This window comes from Eurypyga helias, unplaced genomic scaffold (assembly GCF_000690775.1).
Source record: "Eurypyga helias isolate BGI_N326 unplaced genomic scaffold, ASM69077v1 scaffold5932, whole genome shotgun sequence".
Lineage (NCBI taxonomy): Eukaryota > Metazoa > Chordata > Aves > Eurypygiformes > Eurypygidae > Eurypyga > Eurypyga helias.
In genome coordinates, this window is record NW_010237822.1 from 32,892 (window position 1) to 51,041 (window position 18,150).

At 42.5% G+C, this 18,150-nt stretch overlaps 1 protein-coding gene across 3 annotated transcripts in view; it reads left to right on the top strand.

Moving 5' to 3' along the window:
* The window catches only part of IFT88 (intraflagellar transport 88), a 46,326-nt gene extending 32,031 nt beyond the window's left edge, over positions 1-14,295 (top strand). The window contains exons 23-26 of one of the 3 annotated variants that reach the window (XM_010147601.1): positions 3,487-3,547; positions 4,981-4,998; positions 13,392-13,484; positions 14,174-14,295. In XM_010147601.1, the coding sequence (XP_010145903.1) occupies positions 3,487-3,547; positions 4,981-4,998; positions 13,392-13,484; positions 14,174-14,295 (294 nt within the window). The remainder of the gene's footprint in view (positions 1-3,486; positions 3,548-4,980; positions 4,999-13,391; positions 13,485-14,173) is intronic. The other 2 variants (XM_010147602.1, XM_010147603.1) reach the window with 2 other exon arrangements.
* The last annotated feature ends 3,855 nt before the right edge of the window (positions 14,296-18,150 follow it).

Consider the following 18,150-nt stretch of genomic DNA (forward strand, 5'->3'; position numbering starts at 1 on the left):
CCAGGGATGGCGCATCCACAGCTTCTCTGGGCAACCTGTGCCAGTGCCTCACCACCCTCTCTGGAAAGAACCTCTTCCTGATATCCAATCTCAATCTCCCCACTTTCAATTTAAACCCATTACCCCTTGTCCTGTCACTACAGGCCCTTGTAAAAAGTCCCCCCCAGCTTCCTTGTAGCCCCTTCAGGTACTGGAAGGTGCTATAAGGTCTCCCCGGAGCCTTCTCTTCTCCAGGCTGAACAAGCCCAACTCTCTCAGCCTGTCCCCATAGCAGAGGTGCTCCAGCCCTCTGAGCATCTTCATGGCCTCCTCTGGACTCACTCCAACCAGTCGATACCCTTCCTATTTTGGGGGCCCCAGAGCTCGACACAGTACTCCAGGTGGGGTCTCAGGAGACTGGAGAATAAGGTATCGTCTATGATGGCACTTCTAATTAGTCAAAGCATTAAGGTAGATCTGCCTAAATCTTTTCCTATAGCATGTTGCCTAGAAAAGAAAACAGTCTTTTAAATTCAAATGAATGGATTCTATTATAATTTAAACCTATTTTCTTTAAACAGAGAAAACTGAAGTGCACTAGGTTCAAAGAACAAACCAAAACAAGCAAAAAGTGAGTTTGAGTTTTGAATGGCAGCAACAGTCTGCCCCTGCAGTTCCAGGTACATTCTCTTCAGAACCTCTGAAGCCTGAGTGTTCACTTTCCGCTCCTTCTTGCACCCCCTTGTCATGACAGGGACGTGCTCCCATCTCCCTGTTCTGGCTCTCTTGTCTGCCTCACTCTGAAATCTCCCAAGGTCAGTGTCTCCTCAAGGAAAAGAACAACTTTTTCTTCCCCCCTCAAGGAACCCACTGACCCAGTTTTCTTAAAAATCAACACCAGTGTAGATTGAAAGGAACAAAGACACTGAGGAACATCACGATGCTGCAGGATGCACTGTGATTTTGGGTGCTGCCATCCTCTATTAGAAGTTGAGTATCTTTCTGTGACAGAATCTCAGCATCAGTGCTGTCTTGCAAACAATAGCCCTGCAGTTCCTTTTTGTTACTGGTATTACATCTGGGTTCCCTTCCCTGAGTTTGGGGGTGGTTTTTGTTTGCTTGGTTGGTTTGTGTGTGTGTGGTTTTCTAGTCTTTCGTCTTACCATCTGGCTTTGGAAATTACTAGGTATTTTTGTCCTGAGAAATTCTTTCTGTCATCCATGAGCACATAGTCATAAACTATACTTTTCAAGGTCTAAAATTACTAAATTTTAATATTTCACCACCTAAGTTTACAACAGGAACACTGGTTCCAGTTAACACCACCAGATACACTTCCATTCCTGTTCCCAATTTCAGACTAACCCATGATTTCCCCGTTGCAGCCAGCAAAGAGAAGAGAGAGAAATGCAGTATAATATACCTGCATTTCAAAGTCTGCACATGGACTTTGTCTTCCAGTAGCAATTTGTCAAAATTTGCTATTCTGCCATTGGTTTTCCCAGAATAAGTACATCCACATGGAGTATATACCAAAGTAAATATTCTGGAGTATTTACTTCACTCGGTTCTCAAATATGGACAAGTTGTTAAATACTCCCAGCCAAGAATCTGGGAACATCTGTGGGGTTCATTCCCTGTAGAAATTTTTCTCCCTGCCTCTCACTGCATTAGATTTTTACTGTGACTTTTATACGTTGGGTTTTTTCCTTTTTTTTTTTAACTGCCTTAATCTTCCTTTTTTTCGTGTTTCAGTTTAGAGAAGACAGGTAATAGTGTAAAAGTTCACACAACCTTCTTGGCACTGTTGTAAACTCCTGTTACTATTTATTTCCGTTAAGTGAGCTGAATGACTGAAAATGAGGGACTGATGGGGTGTGGTGTGAAGCAGTGATGATAAGTGCAAACACCACGGGGGACTCACTGCCTCTACCTTCAGACATCTGCATCTGGACTAATCATCCTAAATTTCTTTTGCAGTCATGGGAGAGGAATAGGCATTTTTAGGGTGGAAATCACTGGACCTGTTTTAAATGTCTGCTTTTAGTGTGGAATGACTTATAAACTATTAATTTGGAACTTTACAGGAACTGGTCATATGCTTAAGCTGTAGGACTTGTATAATACTTTGGGAGTAGAGTCCTGGGATGTAAATGCCATGAGGGTACTATCCTATCGGGACCGCTTCCCTCTGGCAGACAGAAGCTGAGCTTCCACTGTCAGACTGGTCAGTCATTCAGCATTTGGAGAGTCTGAACGTACTTCCTGAAGGACTGATGTATGCTACTTCACTGGACTGTGAAAAGGCTATTTAATCCAGAATTCAGAGAACATATTTTAGACTTGAGGATTTACCAAAGTAAATAAGAAGTATGAGAAATCCTGGTCCCAGACTGGATCACTCCGAGACCATTCCTGGTTTCACGCTAGGCTTTCCTGTCTGACTCCTGTGAGTTTTGATTCAAGGGTTCTTCCTTTTTCTTTTGGCATAGATCTTGAAAGTTCTTCCACTTCTTCTATGTCATTCCAACTTTGCCAGACTCCATGATATTTTTCTGGTGAAAAATGAGTGGAGAAGCTACGGTAATGGACCCGAATACATGGTTCGGGAGTTTGCAGATATGTTTTAATCAGATCCTGCATTGATATTTTAAAATAAGATGCAGATATTATTAATAGCCAAGTGCTTTAAACACCAAGTGTTTATGCCTACCCATCAAAAAGTCCCTCACTGAGGTGTCCCATCTTGTAATTGAGAAGATATATGCGTGAGAAATTCGGTGTTTTGCCAGGAGAAGCCAAGTCTGCGGTGTGATGCAGAGGTATTGCTTTGATAAACTGTTAAAGTTTTCAAATAACACTAAAAAAAAAAACCACAGCTGGAAGATGTTTATGGTACCTTCCTTAGTGCAAGAGAGCTGACTTTTTAAATACAGCTTGTAAAGTATTTACCTTCACCTTTATCTTGCATTTAACACTCAACAGCAAATTAAATTTTGCTGTAAAGTTCAGTGCTGTGCCAAGTTTTCAAAATTTAAGATCTATAGGGTGAATAGTTCTTTTTATAGATTTCCCTACTTCCCCCCCTTGAATCTTTACAATAATAAAACGCTTGTGGGATTTACAAGACGTTAATAGGCAGAGGCTGCTTTGAACTCATGCAAGGAGGGCTGTGTTGCCTGTTTTTTCAGCTGTAGCTTGCAAAGGTACATCTGAATGGTTTTTATGCACACTCATTGTATAAATTTTATCTGAAGAATAAATATTTACTGAGATACTCTGTTTGAATTTTATAGAACTTTCTGTAAACATTGGATGTAACACTGATTTTAGGGATAATTTTGTGCATTGAAAAAGCAAGCTTTATTATTACAGTATAGTTAAGCCTGGTTTAATGTTCTTCTACTGTTTTATCAATAAACTGAGTTTTCAATAGTTATCTCTAATGTGTAGTACTAAAGAGAGCTACTGTCCTGTTCTTTCCAAACCTTCTTCACTGTTCTCCAGCGCATCAAATCCGGCAGAGATGGCAGCGCACATAGCCGCAGAGAAGGAATTGCTGCTGGTGGTAAGTACTTAATGCGCAAATACCAGATTTGTTAAGATCCTAAAGAAAATCGATTTCCTTAGTGTTTGTAAAACAACCTGACATTCCGAAATGCACACAAATATGCGCAGAGCAATAGACAAGAAGTTCACAAAGTTTGCTTCGTACTTTTTGATTATCTCATTGCTGTAGGAAACCTCAGCCAGTATGGCAGCGTGGATTTGGTCTATGATTTGTGCTTTATATACAAAATATATGTGTATTGTATATAAAATATATGACCTCAGCATATGCCTAAACCTAAATTTCTACTTGTTTTCCATACTGAGGGCTTGAGCATTTTTATCCCATTAACTTTGGAATATTTACTTTAAGGAATTATTTGTTATACCAAAACAGCATGTAAGCCATGAAAACCAGGAATTCATTGGGTCTTTATTTAACATGGAGGAAAGGGAATTTTGTGCCCACCATCTAGTCTGTTATATGAGGTGTTTGCTGCAAGTTCAAGCGGCTGTTTTGTGCAGCCAGCCCTGTAATAACAAGGAGACACGTATCTTTGAGCTCCTTCTTCCTCCTTTTCGCAGTAGAGCAGAGTTGAAGTACTCGAGTCTTCCACAGAGGAAATCTGCTCCCCGACAACTCAGTCTCTCTGCTCCTACAGATTTACAGTGCTGACTTTCATAAATGTAACACTCCAGCAGTGTAAGTCTGGAAACCGGCCTGCTTTGTCTTTTCTGCGCTAGGTAGTCTGCATATTGCAGAGTTAATGACTGGTCCCTCCCATTATGAAATCCATGAAACGTTAGTAATGTTAAACCTAACCATTCCCTGCTGCTGCTCTAAGGAAAGTAACAGACTTCAGGCTGCTTCAGCCACCTGGAAAAAAGTCCATTTTGACCCAAAGAGGAAATGGTTTCTTCGTATTCTGTGCTTGGTTGAGCTCAGTCTCGGTGGGTCTCATAAAATGATTTTCCCGATAAATTCTTGCCTCTCTTCCCTTCCTTCTACAGAGAAATACTTCATGGATTTTCTTTTTCTTATTTAGTGATTTTATTTATGCACTTAGATAGCAGATGCTTTACTACTTTTATCGAATTCTGTAGGGTCATGGAAATGGCTAGTGTAATCTTAGGATGACCGTAGGATATTATATTTATGAAGACTGCTCTCCTGGGTTCTCTAAGGGTTAAGAGTGAGTGTTGGCTGCTTGAGAGAGATCCCATTCATTTTTCAGCTCAGTAGTTCCACTAGAGAAGCTTTTAAATCGTTTCTTGATATGTAGAAAAATCACCATTCACCTGAGATTGAATTTTACCTCTTCTGGGCCTCAGGCTAAAGTGATTCTTGGGGTGAAATTCCTTATTTTGGTAGTGGAGGGGGATGGAAACATTTCTGGACTCTGTTGTTACAGAAGCCCTACGATCTAGGAGCCAGCTAGAGATGCAGAACAGCAGCAGGAGACAGCATGGGTCCCTGTTTTCTGTCAAAGTGGACATCCACCTTGGCTTGTAATAAACAGAAACTAAGAGCAGCATTGCTAGTAGGTAAGGGTGTTTGCAGCTGTGCAAAACACTGCATCAGGCAGAGGCAAATGGCACAAAGGGTCTCTTGTCTTACAGCTATATTTTATAATTAACCCTACCCTCATTAGTGAAGAAGGGGAATGTTACTGGGAGAGGGTCAGTAATTTAGCAAAAGAAGATATATATCAAGACCAAGCTAGAAAGGTACTGAGACAACATTAATCCCCCAGACTACTCGTTTGTCAATACTTCTTTTAATGACAGAAATGTCTGTGGAAAGTTGTGGGTGTTTCTTAATTTAAAAATTAAAACAACCCCTTCCCCTCCTCTCTGAAGTTGAACAGATGAGGAACTTTGACTGCAAGCTGTAGTAATTCCAAGGCATTACTCTTTCTGCCCCATAACCAGAGTAATGGGAGAAAAGCAGATGGATTTAGGATGCTAACATAAAGGGGATGTGAGGGTAAGTAGGGTGAGAATGGACCTAGAATTCGCCCTTTCAATAATTCTTACATTGTTGCTGAAGATACTATGTCAGATTCATGAAAGAATGGAAAAAACCAGAGTTTGGGAACGAGTCTCTATAAGAGCATGTTTGAGATGTCTCTGTTACACAAATTCAGTGCCAAAGATCCAACCTTTCTGGAAATGACTCAGCAGACAAGTAGGGTACAAAGAAGGTTCTGTATCAAGCCTGGAGTTAACGTTTTGCTGGGATTCCTAATTAAATGTTGTGGTGAGATGTGCTACTTTATATATTTTTAGAAGGAACCAAAGGCATTACGCATTTTTTAACCAGTAATGTTAATTTTGGGGTACCTTATTGGTGAAGAAGCTGCATGCTCACAGCAGTGGATGTAAAGGGCTGTGTTATAGTTTGTCTGCCTTTTACTGAGGCTGACTGAGAGAAACCCGAAGACCCAAACGTTATTTTGTCCAATATTTGGCATTATGCACCTGGGTGTTGAGTCTGTATTTCGCAGTGTAAGAACTTTCTGTACATGGCCCGTGTGAAATATATATGAGATATAAACATGGGTTATTTCAGAATTTTCATACGCTTTTGATAAATTAATGGCTTCAAAATTTAAAAAAAAGTAAAATGTATATACATTTTAAGATCAGTCTTTTCCAGTGGTGTTGCCAACACCAAAAGGGATCATTTTCCTACACTGTATGAGGGCTTTGCCAACATTACTGAACCCAGTGAAGCACGGAATCCTCCGTAGTTTAGTACTTACTAGCTAAATTGAAGTAGTTACTAGGTAAATGAAGTGTGTATGCACTCCAAATATTTTAGGTATGAAGCATGCTTTATTTCCTTCCTCCTACCAGCTCACTGTCCCCATACTTGCTGGCATTCCTAACAGTTTGGGTTTTTTCCCCCAAGTATTTTGTCCCTATGTAGTTATTTATTAGGAGTATTAATAACTCGGGTTTCCTTGCTTTAGGAAATATGACCTAAAGTTGCATTTAAAGAGGAGGCTAAGAGGAAAGAGAACTAAGTCAGCAGGGTTTGTACTTAATAGGACACCTACTACTTTGCCAATATAAATTAAACAGAAGGTGCATGAGATGCACCAAAGCATAATTTGAAGGATATGATTGAAGTGTGCATGGATGGTAGACAGAATGGAAAAAGGGATACCAAGAAAACTGGCATCTATATCAGTGTCAAAGTCCACTCTTGTCCTGTGAGAAGGATAAGCATTAAATCTAAAATACCTACTCAGATTGAACACATTTGTTCACTTTTACTATAAGAAGTGAAATTTTCTTCTCCCCACTAATATCAGATTTATGATTTTTAATATTTTTGATTCCTGTTGGAAGCAGATGATATTGGTACACTCCTGTAAAATTCACTAATAAGAATTTTGGAGGAAAAAGAAAAAACCCACCTGAAGGGATCTAACACTACATCCCAGTTCTCAAAGCTTTCCTTTTCATTAAGCTTTTCTTGTTGGCATCCTCACTTGTTTGTGTTTTGCAGAGATGGGGTACTAACATCCAGAATTTAAAGTTAGGACATACTGGTTTTTACTACCCTAAGAGATTTTTACTGTCCAGTAGCATAAGGCCTCCCATAGATAAGGGGAAGTACTTCCTTAAGGAATACATTACCACAGCAGTGTTTACTTGGTCTCTGCGTTGACTCTGCTCTCTGAATGAGGAGTTTTGTGCTGGATGAGAGGGGAGTTGTGTACTGGGTGAGAGGAGCCATGCAGTCTGGGACAGGAGCCCAAAGCAGCAGTGTTCAATTCAGAAGATGAAAGGCTGAGCACTTTGCATTCTCCTTGGTCCCTCAGCCTGTCCAGATGAATTTGGGAAGGAAGCACACAAGAATAATTTAGGTATCTTTTCCCTTTTTCACTTCACCTGTCGTGAGGTCAGCGGCAAAATGGGTTTCTCCATCCCAAACAAGCATCCCATGTTCAAACACCCTTTACCAGCACATCGGGATCTCCTCAAATGAGATGCAAGCCACACTATAGACATTAGGGCAATAAGCACCCCAAATAATTTTCCCTGTGATTGAGGCAAGGTATTCTCCTGTTATCCTGCCACCAGGACTTCATGATCACTTATATTTTCTAGGCTTTGTGTGCCTGTAGATGCCTCATTAACTACACATTGTCGTGGGATGGTTACATTGGTTGTGTGTACAAAAAACCCCAAAACCTTTCTTTTTATAAACAGACAGGGAACATACATGAGTGAAGAGCACATCTTAATCTGTTCTCTGCATCTGAACTCGCCTAAGGAGTTAGCTTATCTGACACCCCAGAAATAATTTTCATTCCACACGATTTCAAATCAAAATGAGCTGCAGTGGAGTAAAAAATTGCATCTGCTTGCCATGCCATTTCTCCACCTTAATATAATATTCTACCTGCTACATCGAACTTACTGTTCTCTTCAGCCAAACCAAACCCCTGTCTTCTCTGAAGATGGTCCCAAACATTAAAGTTGCACAGAGCTCATTATTCTGCTATATAAAATTAACGTGTGGGTTTTTTTTTAAATAAGTTTTATACTTTGGTCCTTTTTTTAAATTGTCTGTGGAGGAATCAGTTCAAGTTTGGTTTTGTATGGAAGTTGAAGAAATCTGAGTGAACAGAACATACTATGCTTAGAATACAGTAATTAAATATCCTAATTATAACATTATGGGCATGACTTTTAAACAGATGAGAAGAAGGGATGCACTGTAACGGTTATCAACATGTATATGTATATGAAGGCTCCAGGGAGACTTTATTGCAGCCTTCCAGTACCTGAAGAGGCTACAAGGAAGCTGGGGGGGGCCTTTTTACAAGGGCCTGTAGTGACAGGACAAGGGGGAATGGGGTTAAATTGAAAGTGGGGAGGTTTAGATTAGATATCAGGAAGAAATTCTTCACAGAGAGGGTGGTGAGGCACTGGAACAGGTTGCCCAGAGAAGCTGTGGATGCCCCATCCCTGGGAGTGTTCAAGGCCAGGCTGGATGAGGCTTTGAGCAACCTGGTCTAGTGGAAGGTGTCCCTGCCCATGGCAGGGGGGTTGGAACTCGATGGTCTTTAAGGTCCCTTCCAACCCAAACCATTCTGTGATTCTATATTTTTATGTCTTTATATGTATAGCTCCCAGTTAATGCTATTGCAGAAAGACTGAGGGGAAGATAATGTCAGCATGATAATCAAGTCTCAGGTATAGTCATTTTACAGAGCAAATATATCCAGAAATCAGATTTTGAAAATGTATTGACCAGCTCCTCTTAATCAGTTCCTGTTGCTTTTTCAACTGAAATCTGGGGCCGCGTTCCTGCAGTCAGTTTACGTGTGTGTCCACATTACCAACCCAGAGTGAGTACGCTGGGACTGGCTTCCACGTGAGCTACAGTAAAAACATACCTTTTAAATAAAAGTACAATAAGTAAATGAATAATGAGCATGTATTAATTTTATTGAAGGTTTTCTTGGTTATAGTAGTTTAGTTCAGCATTAGTCTTCCATTATTAAAAAACATCATTTAATTAGAACTTGTTTGTACAGGTACTAGACTGATGCAGATAGAATTCATTTACAGGTTGAGAAATGTCTACCTGTAGTTCTTTGATTACAAATGCCATCAGACAGATATTAACACTCAAAGCTCTGTTAATAGTGGAGAAAATCTCTACAGAAAAGCCTTTCATGCAGAGTTTTTATTTTTATCCTTTGTCCCAGTGTTACCTTTGCTTTTTTCTGTGTATTACTTGAGAGAAAGTTTCATTCCCATAATCCCAAAGCTGGAATGTGTATAAAATCTTTGGCCAAATGTTATATGTATACTGAATCAAAAAATAGAGATGATTTATGTGCCGATAGAACTGCAAAAAGTCATTTCAGGATGAGATTTAAACTTCTGGCAGATCATGTTATGTGGCCAGCAGAATTTTTAATAGGTGCCATATTGGCAGCCAGATCCTGTAACCCATGGCAGAGTGTCAAGGAAAGCCTTACCCCAAACAGCTCCACAACTAGGATATTCCTCCTGAAGGATGGAGCTGTGGGTTTGAACTCCTGCAGGTGAAGGCATTGAAGCCAGACCTCTCACTTCCTCAACTGCTGCCTGACATCTCCTTGTACAGTAGATGGTGTCAACCACCTCTTACTCCCTTCAGATGCACTTTAAAGTGAAAGATGCTGTTCTTCCACACTTTTTGGTATGTTCGGAGCATAGTGCAGTCCATGGAGACTCGATGAGGTTTTGCATATTAGTTTAATTGTGAGCTGCTGCCAGAAGAGGTGTTAACCTTCCCTTTGCTCGCGCTGTAGATATAATGGTCGTATGGAGGTAAGGTGAGCTGCATCAATTTGCTGATCCACTCGAGAAAAGGTTTCCATTAGGTTAGTTTTAAATATGTCGGTAAGGTGCTCCAGCACAGCCCGCGGCCATTGACGGCGTGTGGAGGGGGATGCAATGCAGGGCGGAAAGGGCAGGGTGCTCCTGTCTGCAGCAAGGTGGAGCTAGATTGGCAGGGGCAGAACAAAAAAAAGAGGGACACTTTCCCTCCAAAAAAAAACCAAGAATTTCAGGGGCCCAAGGGAAGACTGAATATTGGAGAATAAATCAATCGATACATTATTAAATATGAAGACTTGCCCCCTTCTTGATTTACGAGCATGCCCCCTTCTTGACTTACAGATTGTTGGAGGCTAGGAAGTTATTCTTGGAGAGCTGCTGTGCATGCTTACTCTACTTTTGATGCTCTTCCCTAAGCATCTCGGTCTTTTATATGGGCATTAAACCAATTTAGATACTTAATCTAGTAAGGCATCCATATGTTCTTACTGCTTAAGTGTTAAGAGGACACTGTGCCTATAGAATCAGAGAATCTTTTAGGTTTGGAAAGACCTTTAAGAACAAGTCCAACCGTTAACCAGTTTTAATTACCTAGTAATGGAGACATAAGCACAGGAATACTGATCAGTAACATCCCCTACACTTCAGTTAGGCTTATAGCACAAACATATCCCTACGTGTAACCACACCCTCAATGCGGTTTCAGTGCCATTGGCATCTCCTCATCACTCTGGCTTTGCTCAGCACCAACACTGTTATGGCGATCCTGAAGGCAGTCGTTCCTCACGCTGTGCCACCACCATGCCTGCAGCATTACAATACTTTCTTAAAAAGGAAAAAAACTCGTAGAACCATAGAATGGTTTGGGTTGGAAGGGACCTTAAAGATCATCTAGTTCCACCCCCCCTGCCATGGGCAGGGACACCTTCCACTAGACCAGGTTGCTCAAAGCCTCATCCAGCCTGGCCTTGAACACTTCCAGGGATGGGGCATCCACAGCTTCTCTGGGCAACCTGTTCCAATGTCCCACCACCCTCTCTAGGAAGAACTTCTTCCTGATATCCAATAGATAGACACTTACTCTTCATAGTTTTTTCTAGGGTGCGTTTAGTCCAGGTGGAATGTGCCCATCAAATAACTTGCTGCTTCTGGAAAGAGCAGTCTAGCCCCTGCTCAGCACTTCTTTCCCATTCCTGGTCATATGTCCTTGCTGCTTCCCTTGTGCTACTTCCAGCATTAATCTAACCCTTTGGTGAGTTGTTCAGTTCAGTAAACACATAAATAATGTGTTTGGGCAACTGGGTGAAGTTCAGGCTAACAAGCTACATTTGTGTGAACAGCTGCATTTGCTCACTGTAACAGCACACACCATTCCATTTACTGAATTGTCTCGTAAACTGAAAAGGGGAGATTAGGCACCAAGGTCAGTTGCTGAGCATCCACGGGCATTTTGCTGCTCAGGATGGCCACTGTGTGCTACTCAGTCATAGCAGTAAGTGCCTAAGGAACTTCACAGCTATGCTGGGGGGGGATTGGGTGAGGCTTGGATACTTCAGGGGTTGGACATCCACTAGATGGTGAGAGAAAAGGGCGGGAAATTTGGCTTCAAATTTTGGCCTTACTGCTTCATTCCTTCCTTGGATGTAGCCCTAATAAAATTTAAGGGTCCTTGGATGTCCAAGAAAGCTGCTGTTTTCAGTTGTTCGTTTTAGGGCAGTAAGATACACACCTGTGTATTCCAGTCATTTTGGTTTGTCTACCTTTTTTTTTTTCCTTTAATATAAAATCTTTCACCTTCCTCTGGTAGTATCACTAAAACCCATGTGTTTTCTGCCTTTCTTAGCCTGGAGAAAAGAAGGCTCTGGGGAGACCTTATAAAACCTTCCAGTACTTGAAAGCGGGTAGATTTAGATTGGATATCAGGAAGAAATTCTTCATAGAGAGGGTGGGGAGGCACTGGAACAGGTTGCCGAGAGAAGCTGTGGATGCCCCATCCCTGGAAGTGTTCAAGGCCAGGCTGGATGAGGCTTTGAGCAACCTGGTCTAGTGGAAGGTGTCCCTGCCCATGGCAGGGGGGTTGGAACTAGATGGTCTTTAAGGTCCCTTCCAACCCAAACCATTCTGTGATTCTATGAAATGAAGAGGCAGGGACCCTTTTGTATGTCCACAGCCCTTTGGTTGACCCTGTCACCCCCAGTCAAACCCACTGATTTCTTTCAGTTTCTTCCAATCCTTTGTTAAGCATTCAGTTCTTCCATGGAACCTGTCAGTGAGAATTGATCCAAGGGAGGTCAATGTACATTGAAACCGATTGTCCTTGCTTTGAAGTTTCAGCAGTAATCTGTGTCTTACAAACATATTAACTGTTTGACATGTGATTGTATATATTAGATCTTTCTCTGAGCAGAGATGATGTTTTCCAGTTCAGGACTGAGTAAACTGAAGTCTGCAGTAGTATTTATAGCGAAATAAAGTTTTGTCCTCTTTGTGGGAGATTTTTTTTTTTTAACAGTAACAATATTTATAAGAAGAACATTTATAGTAAATAAGACAATGGAAGTGTGTCGCCAAGTCCAGACTTTGTAACTAATGTTTGCCGAATGAAACCCGTGTTTCTTCCCTGCAGATGGAGGACGTTTAATAACAGCATTGTTGCGTGTTGTACACGAGCATGTTTGTATTTGGCAGCAGGGCACGTCCTGCCTTGTAAATACACCAAGCCAAACATGAAATGTTTTCTCCTAGAAGAAAAAAAAATGCATAAAAATCTGTTGTAGTAGACGAGATTGAAAGCTTGCCATGAACGTGAAAAAGAGATTCAGGGGTGAACAGAATATTTGAAGTGTCTGGAATACTGCTGTGGCAGGAGTATGTGAATCTGACGTTGTCTGGGCACGAGGCAGCCCTCGGAGCTGCCACATTCCTTGGGGCCCCACCGCAAGCGGAGCTGCCAGCGCAGTGTTTACAGCAAGATGCAGGGCCGGGATGGTCTGTGTATGTGAACTGTGCCTGCCCACCATGCCGACAGCACGTGCCAAATGTACTCTTCTCACTCACTAACAGCAAAGTTAACGCTGTGTTTAACCCTGGGAGCGTTCGGCAGGTGGATCGTACCAGTACACTGGTAAGCACACAGACACATGAAATGTCCACGTACATCGGGACAGTGTTTATATTTATCACGCTTATTTTAACTCCAAAATGTGACTGTAATTTATAAGCAACTGAAATGTCAGCATTCAAAGCAGAAATATTTTAATGTGTTTACTCCAAAGTAAATAAGGCTGTGTTTATATATATGGGTTTTTAAATTAAAACACACACATGTGGACACAGTGTCCATTGTGTTTTAATGACCCCTATTACAAGCGAGTACTGTATCCATCCTGAAAAGATGGTTTCATCCAAATCTTGTTTGACAGATAGCAACTGAATTTATGTTGTTGTTTTATCGTTTCACAGAACATAGCAGCATGTTATTTGTCTTCAATTTTACCTTTTTTCCCCCCCAGATAGTGGTGGTACCAAAGGGGAAAGACTGAGTGCCAAACTAAAAGCTTTGCCTGGAACAAGTGAACCCTATGAAAGTAGCAGTAAAGAAATAGGTAAGTGGGCATCTTACATCTTCATACTTTCTTGGCCCTCAAAGAGAGGGGAGATGGGAAAACCAAGTTCTTGGAAGAGCCTGTATAATTGATAATTAGGAAAACATTTTCTCCATGAAATAAATGTGAAGAATGGCTTTAGCTTCATTGTTCAGAGCTCACTATAAAGGAATTGTAAATACTAAGAAATGTGGCCCGTGTAAATATTTATTACTTCTGGTATCTGTCTGCTACATACATCCTTTAGTCAGTTTTTATGGTTCTGCAGTCATAAATTCTTCACTAAGATTGACTTTTCAAAGGGGTTTGAAATCCCAAATCCACGTGTAATGTGGTACATCCTAAAATGCCCTTCCTTTAACCAACTCCTCAGTCTTCCTGTTCCATGCACTGTTCCGAAGTCTTTTTCTCAGTGACTGTAATAAAATCAAGAGATACTTATTTTGGAAATGAAGGAGCAGAAAGCTGCTATCGCTGGCACTCAGGTACTTTGCTCTTGAACCATGCCTCACTCCCTGGATATGGTATCTTCTCCTTCAGTGTTCACGTGCTCTCTCTGGTCTGCATTTCAGAGACACCTTGCAGAGCTGTAAGGCTAAAACCCACTCTTGTGCTTGATCGTGTATGTTTGAAACACAGCTGAAATGACCTGCAGGTAGCGGTTTCACATGTATTTATTTAAACCCTAGATGCTTCCTACGTAGATCCACTTGGCCCACAGGCAGAAAGACCAAAAACAGCAGCACGAAAAAGAACTGAGGAAGATGACTTTGCTGATGAAGAACTAGGAGAGGATTTGCTTCCAGAGTAGCATATGGTCCACTCATAACTTTTCCTCCTTTTGAAAGTTTTAGCAGAAAAACATTCATCCATTATGATTTTTGTAGTCGATTTTGATAAAATATTTGTGAAGTACATTGGAAATATATCTTACATTAAAAACATGGATTTGAAGTTGCAGTGTCTTTTATAATTTTTTTTTTAAAAACAAAGCTGAGGTTATTTAACTCATGCATAAAAACTGCATGGGTTTTCAAACTCATTGCAAACTATATCAAATGTATGAAAAGTGCCGTGTTCCTCATCCAAAGCCAGAAGTTACTTAAGGCCTGTCAGTTGACTTCCTGAAAGTGTTGGCTATGACCTTGGTCACCTTTTAGGCTCCTGTTCAGCAAAGTGCTTGATGCTGATACTAAAGGAAGCACCTGTGCATAGCTGAGTTAGGGCCATTTTGCAGTCTCTTGGTGATCTCCTAGGTATTTTTGCAATTATTAAGATGAGGGGCTTTTTGTTTCAGATGGTCACAGTGGGCAGGATTTCAATCTCATTTTTTCAGAACTGCTGATTAGATTTCAGCTTTTGAATCTTACGTTGGGGACTGTGACACTGGCTATGCAGAGGTGGCTTTCTGTGTGGAAAGATGTTAGTTACAGAAATCATCGTTTTGACTATGAACTGAACAAGTTTGATCTGAAGGTCATCAAGGCATGTTAAATAGGAACATGGGCTTCCTGATCTGTATCACTTTTTAGGGATAAAAATATTAGGTGTTCAGAATTTCCTAATAAATACATGCCAAACTAGTACACTGGGGTGGCAGGGATTTTAAAACACTGGTGTGGCTTTGGTTTAATAGTTAGACTTTGGATATTACACTTTGGAATGCAAAGATTCAGTCTTCTAAAATTTCCAGTGCTCATTCTCACTGTTGTTGCGTAGACTGTTTCCCAACCAGTGGCAGTGGAAAATTCTCTTCCTATCTTCATGAAATGATCTTTTCAGGTTTTAAAAGCATCTGCCTGGTCTCCTAAGATGTGTCTGCAAGTGGTCAGAAATACGTCTTCAGTGGTGCGGTTGCAGGACTGTGACCTTGTGGGGTTTATGGTACAAAGAACCGCGCGTCACAGGTAACATGTTGCCTGTACTGGTTCAGCACGCGGTCTAGGACTGCAGCAGTGACCCCGTTGTGGTATAAGCGGAGCACATTCAGCACGGTCTGCGGCACATCCTGAGGAGCTCCTCGAAGAAGAAAGACACTGCAAGCGCTGGGGCCTGATCCTTCTAGAGGACGGTGGTATAAGCGGAGCACATCAGCACGGTCTGCAGCACATCCTGAGGAGCTCCCCGAAGAAGAAAGATACTGCAAGTGCTGGGGCCTGATCCTTCTAGAGGACGGAAAAGAATGTGAGAAGGAAGCGGATGCCACCTGCAGCAAGATTCTCCTCTGCTGCAGTTCTCTCCTGCTGCAAGTAGGAATGGAAGGGGGAAGAATGGGTGGCTTACGTGGCTAAAGAACTTGGATGCCACATGGCAACACTCATATGCCAAGCCAGAGAGAAAAGAATGTGAGAAGGAAGCGAATGCCACCTGCAGCAAGTTTCTCCTCCGCTGCAGTTCTCTCCTGCTGCAAGCAGGAACGGAATGGGTGGCTTATGTGCCTAAAGAGCTTGGATGCCACACGGCAACACTCATATGCCAAGCCAGAGCAGTCTTTGGCTTTTTGACTGTTGAACTCAGCTGAGGAGACCTTCCTCAGGTGTCTTTTAGAGCGAGAAATACAGAAACATGTTGCCTCTTGTCTCTGGTGCATCCCCAGTGTCACTGCGGACTTTACCATTGGACTTTTTTCCACTCCTTGACAGTAGCCCAAGGACAGTGCAGGCCCGTGAACTGTTGTCAGGTGGGCATGTCCTGGCTCTGTTGTGGAGGTAGCAGGAACTTGTGTGTCTGGCACAGGGCAGCCCTGACCTCTGCTCACCAAGGCTGCCCTGCAGCCCCACCACTGCCAAAACCTTGGCAGTGACACCCGATACAGCAGTGTGTGTTTTTAGTGTTTTCAATGACATGTCAGTCAGAAAGACACAGGAGGGGAGGTGGGAAGGCAGTCGAGCTGAACAATTTGCAGAGAAGAGCTCAGGCAGCTGACTTAACCTTAATGCCACACCTGGGACCCAGCGTTCTCTTGCTTGTTCTTCATTCAGCGCTGCCGTCATGCTCAGGGATGACATTCCTGGATATCACAGTCTTGGAACACCTCGACCTCCAGGATGCAGAGTGCCAGGCAGGAGGGAGTATTTTCAGCTACAGGCTGCAGTGGAATGAGGTATCTGACTAACCACAGTGAGAGAAAGTGCTTGGGCCATTGCAGGGGGAGTACAGAGAAACCTGTGCAAAGCAGCAGACAGGCGAGATGCTGTCATGGCCTTCTGACGCAAAGCCATTTGAGTAGACCATCTTCTCAAACATTAAAATTGCATAGACATGTCCATGATATAGTGGTATGAATCCCTAATAATTTGGGATGTGGTTTACAGGCAGACTTAGGAGTGTTTCTGTGGACTACGGACATGAGAGAGGTTTTGATCAGCAGCAGTTTCGTGGTGCAGTTTGCACAGTTGCCTCACTGTACATTATATAAAATTCTGTGGTTTACAAAGAATGGCACTTTTGTACCACTCCTGCCCAAACTCCCAGGAACTTCTGGAACATGTTGTCTCCTGTAGCATGAGGATCTGATTATATAATGCTTTGGGTTATGACGTATTTGCACATTATTTTGCAAGCACAGCTGAGCTTGTCCTGAACTGACAGAAAGCCATGTGATCCAGCTCCAACACTGGAATAGCAAGCCCTGCTCACAGTCAGAATGATTCAGGCCAGGTTCAACTCCTCCAAAACCATGTTAACTATGGCTACGGCTCTGCTGGAATTGCAACGTAGCCACGGCAGGCCCCGAACGGAGGAGCAGATGTGTAACATTCCATGCTGTGAGACTGGTAGCACACTCCTGGTGCAGATTTGGCCTGTGACTATTAGCAATCTCCCAGGCAATTCCCTTGCATGACCCAAAGGTTAGCCTGGGCCAGGAACCTTCTTCACAAGCAGCTTAGGTGCAGCCTCCTGCTGTGTGAGACGTTTGTGAAGGAACTCAAGATGTGACATCCCACCTGGACTCAAGGCTGGAGGGTGATCCCTGATGGGGAATAATACAACGGGAATCCATTCAGGAGAGAAGCTGCCTGCATGTCCAGAGTGTTAGGTCAGCATGTTGTTGGAAGGCCTCAGACTATAGGTAGATGAACACACCTGCACGATTCAGGAAGCTCCACTCTCAAAGGAAGCGTGGCCATGCCAGGGAGGTGCTGTGTCTGAAGTAATTACCTGGGCTACACGTGGCTATTGCTGTGCTGTGTTGGTGTGACGGCCCTGTCCTGGAGCTTGCTTGGTTGGCACCTGGCGCAGGTGCAATGTGAGTTGTGTTCCCTACTGCCATGTAGGATGGCCTCGCTCCTGAGACAGGTCTCAGAAATCGCAGGAGTGCAAACACTGCATGAGTTAAATGATTCTACCTTGATCCCAGAAATCCAAGCAGAAATGTTTAGTCAGGTTTGGTTGTGTAAAACAGAATCCCATCTCCAGAAGCCATGACGCAGGTTTGTGTTTCCAGCGCCATTTGAGTCCTGATTTTCTGTTTATGTTTTAACATAAATTAGTATGATGGTTTCCTAACACGACAACTGTCTGATCACCCATGGGAGTATGACATCGTTAACAAGGGCAATCTCTCTGTACGCAGTGGGCAAGGCCTTCCTGTGGTCACATGCTGCTGGGAATGCTGTAAGGGGTGGCCGGGCCTGACAGGCAATCAGAGGGCTGCCTGACAACA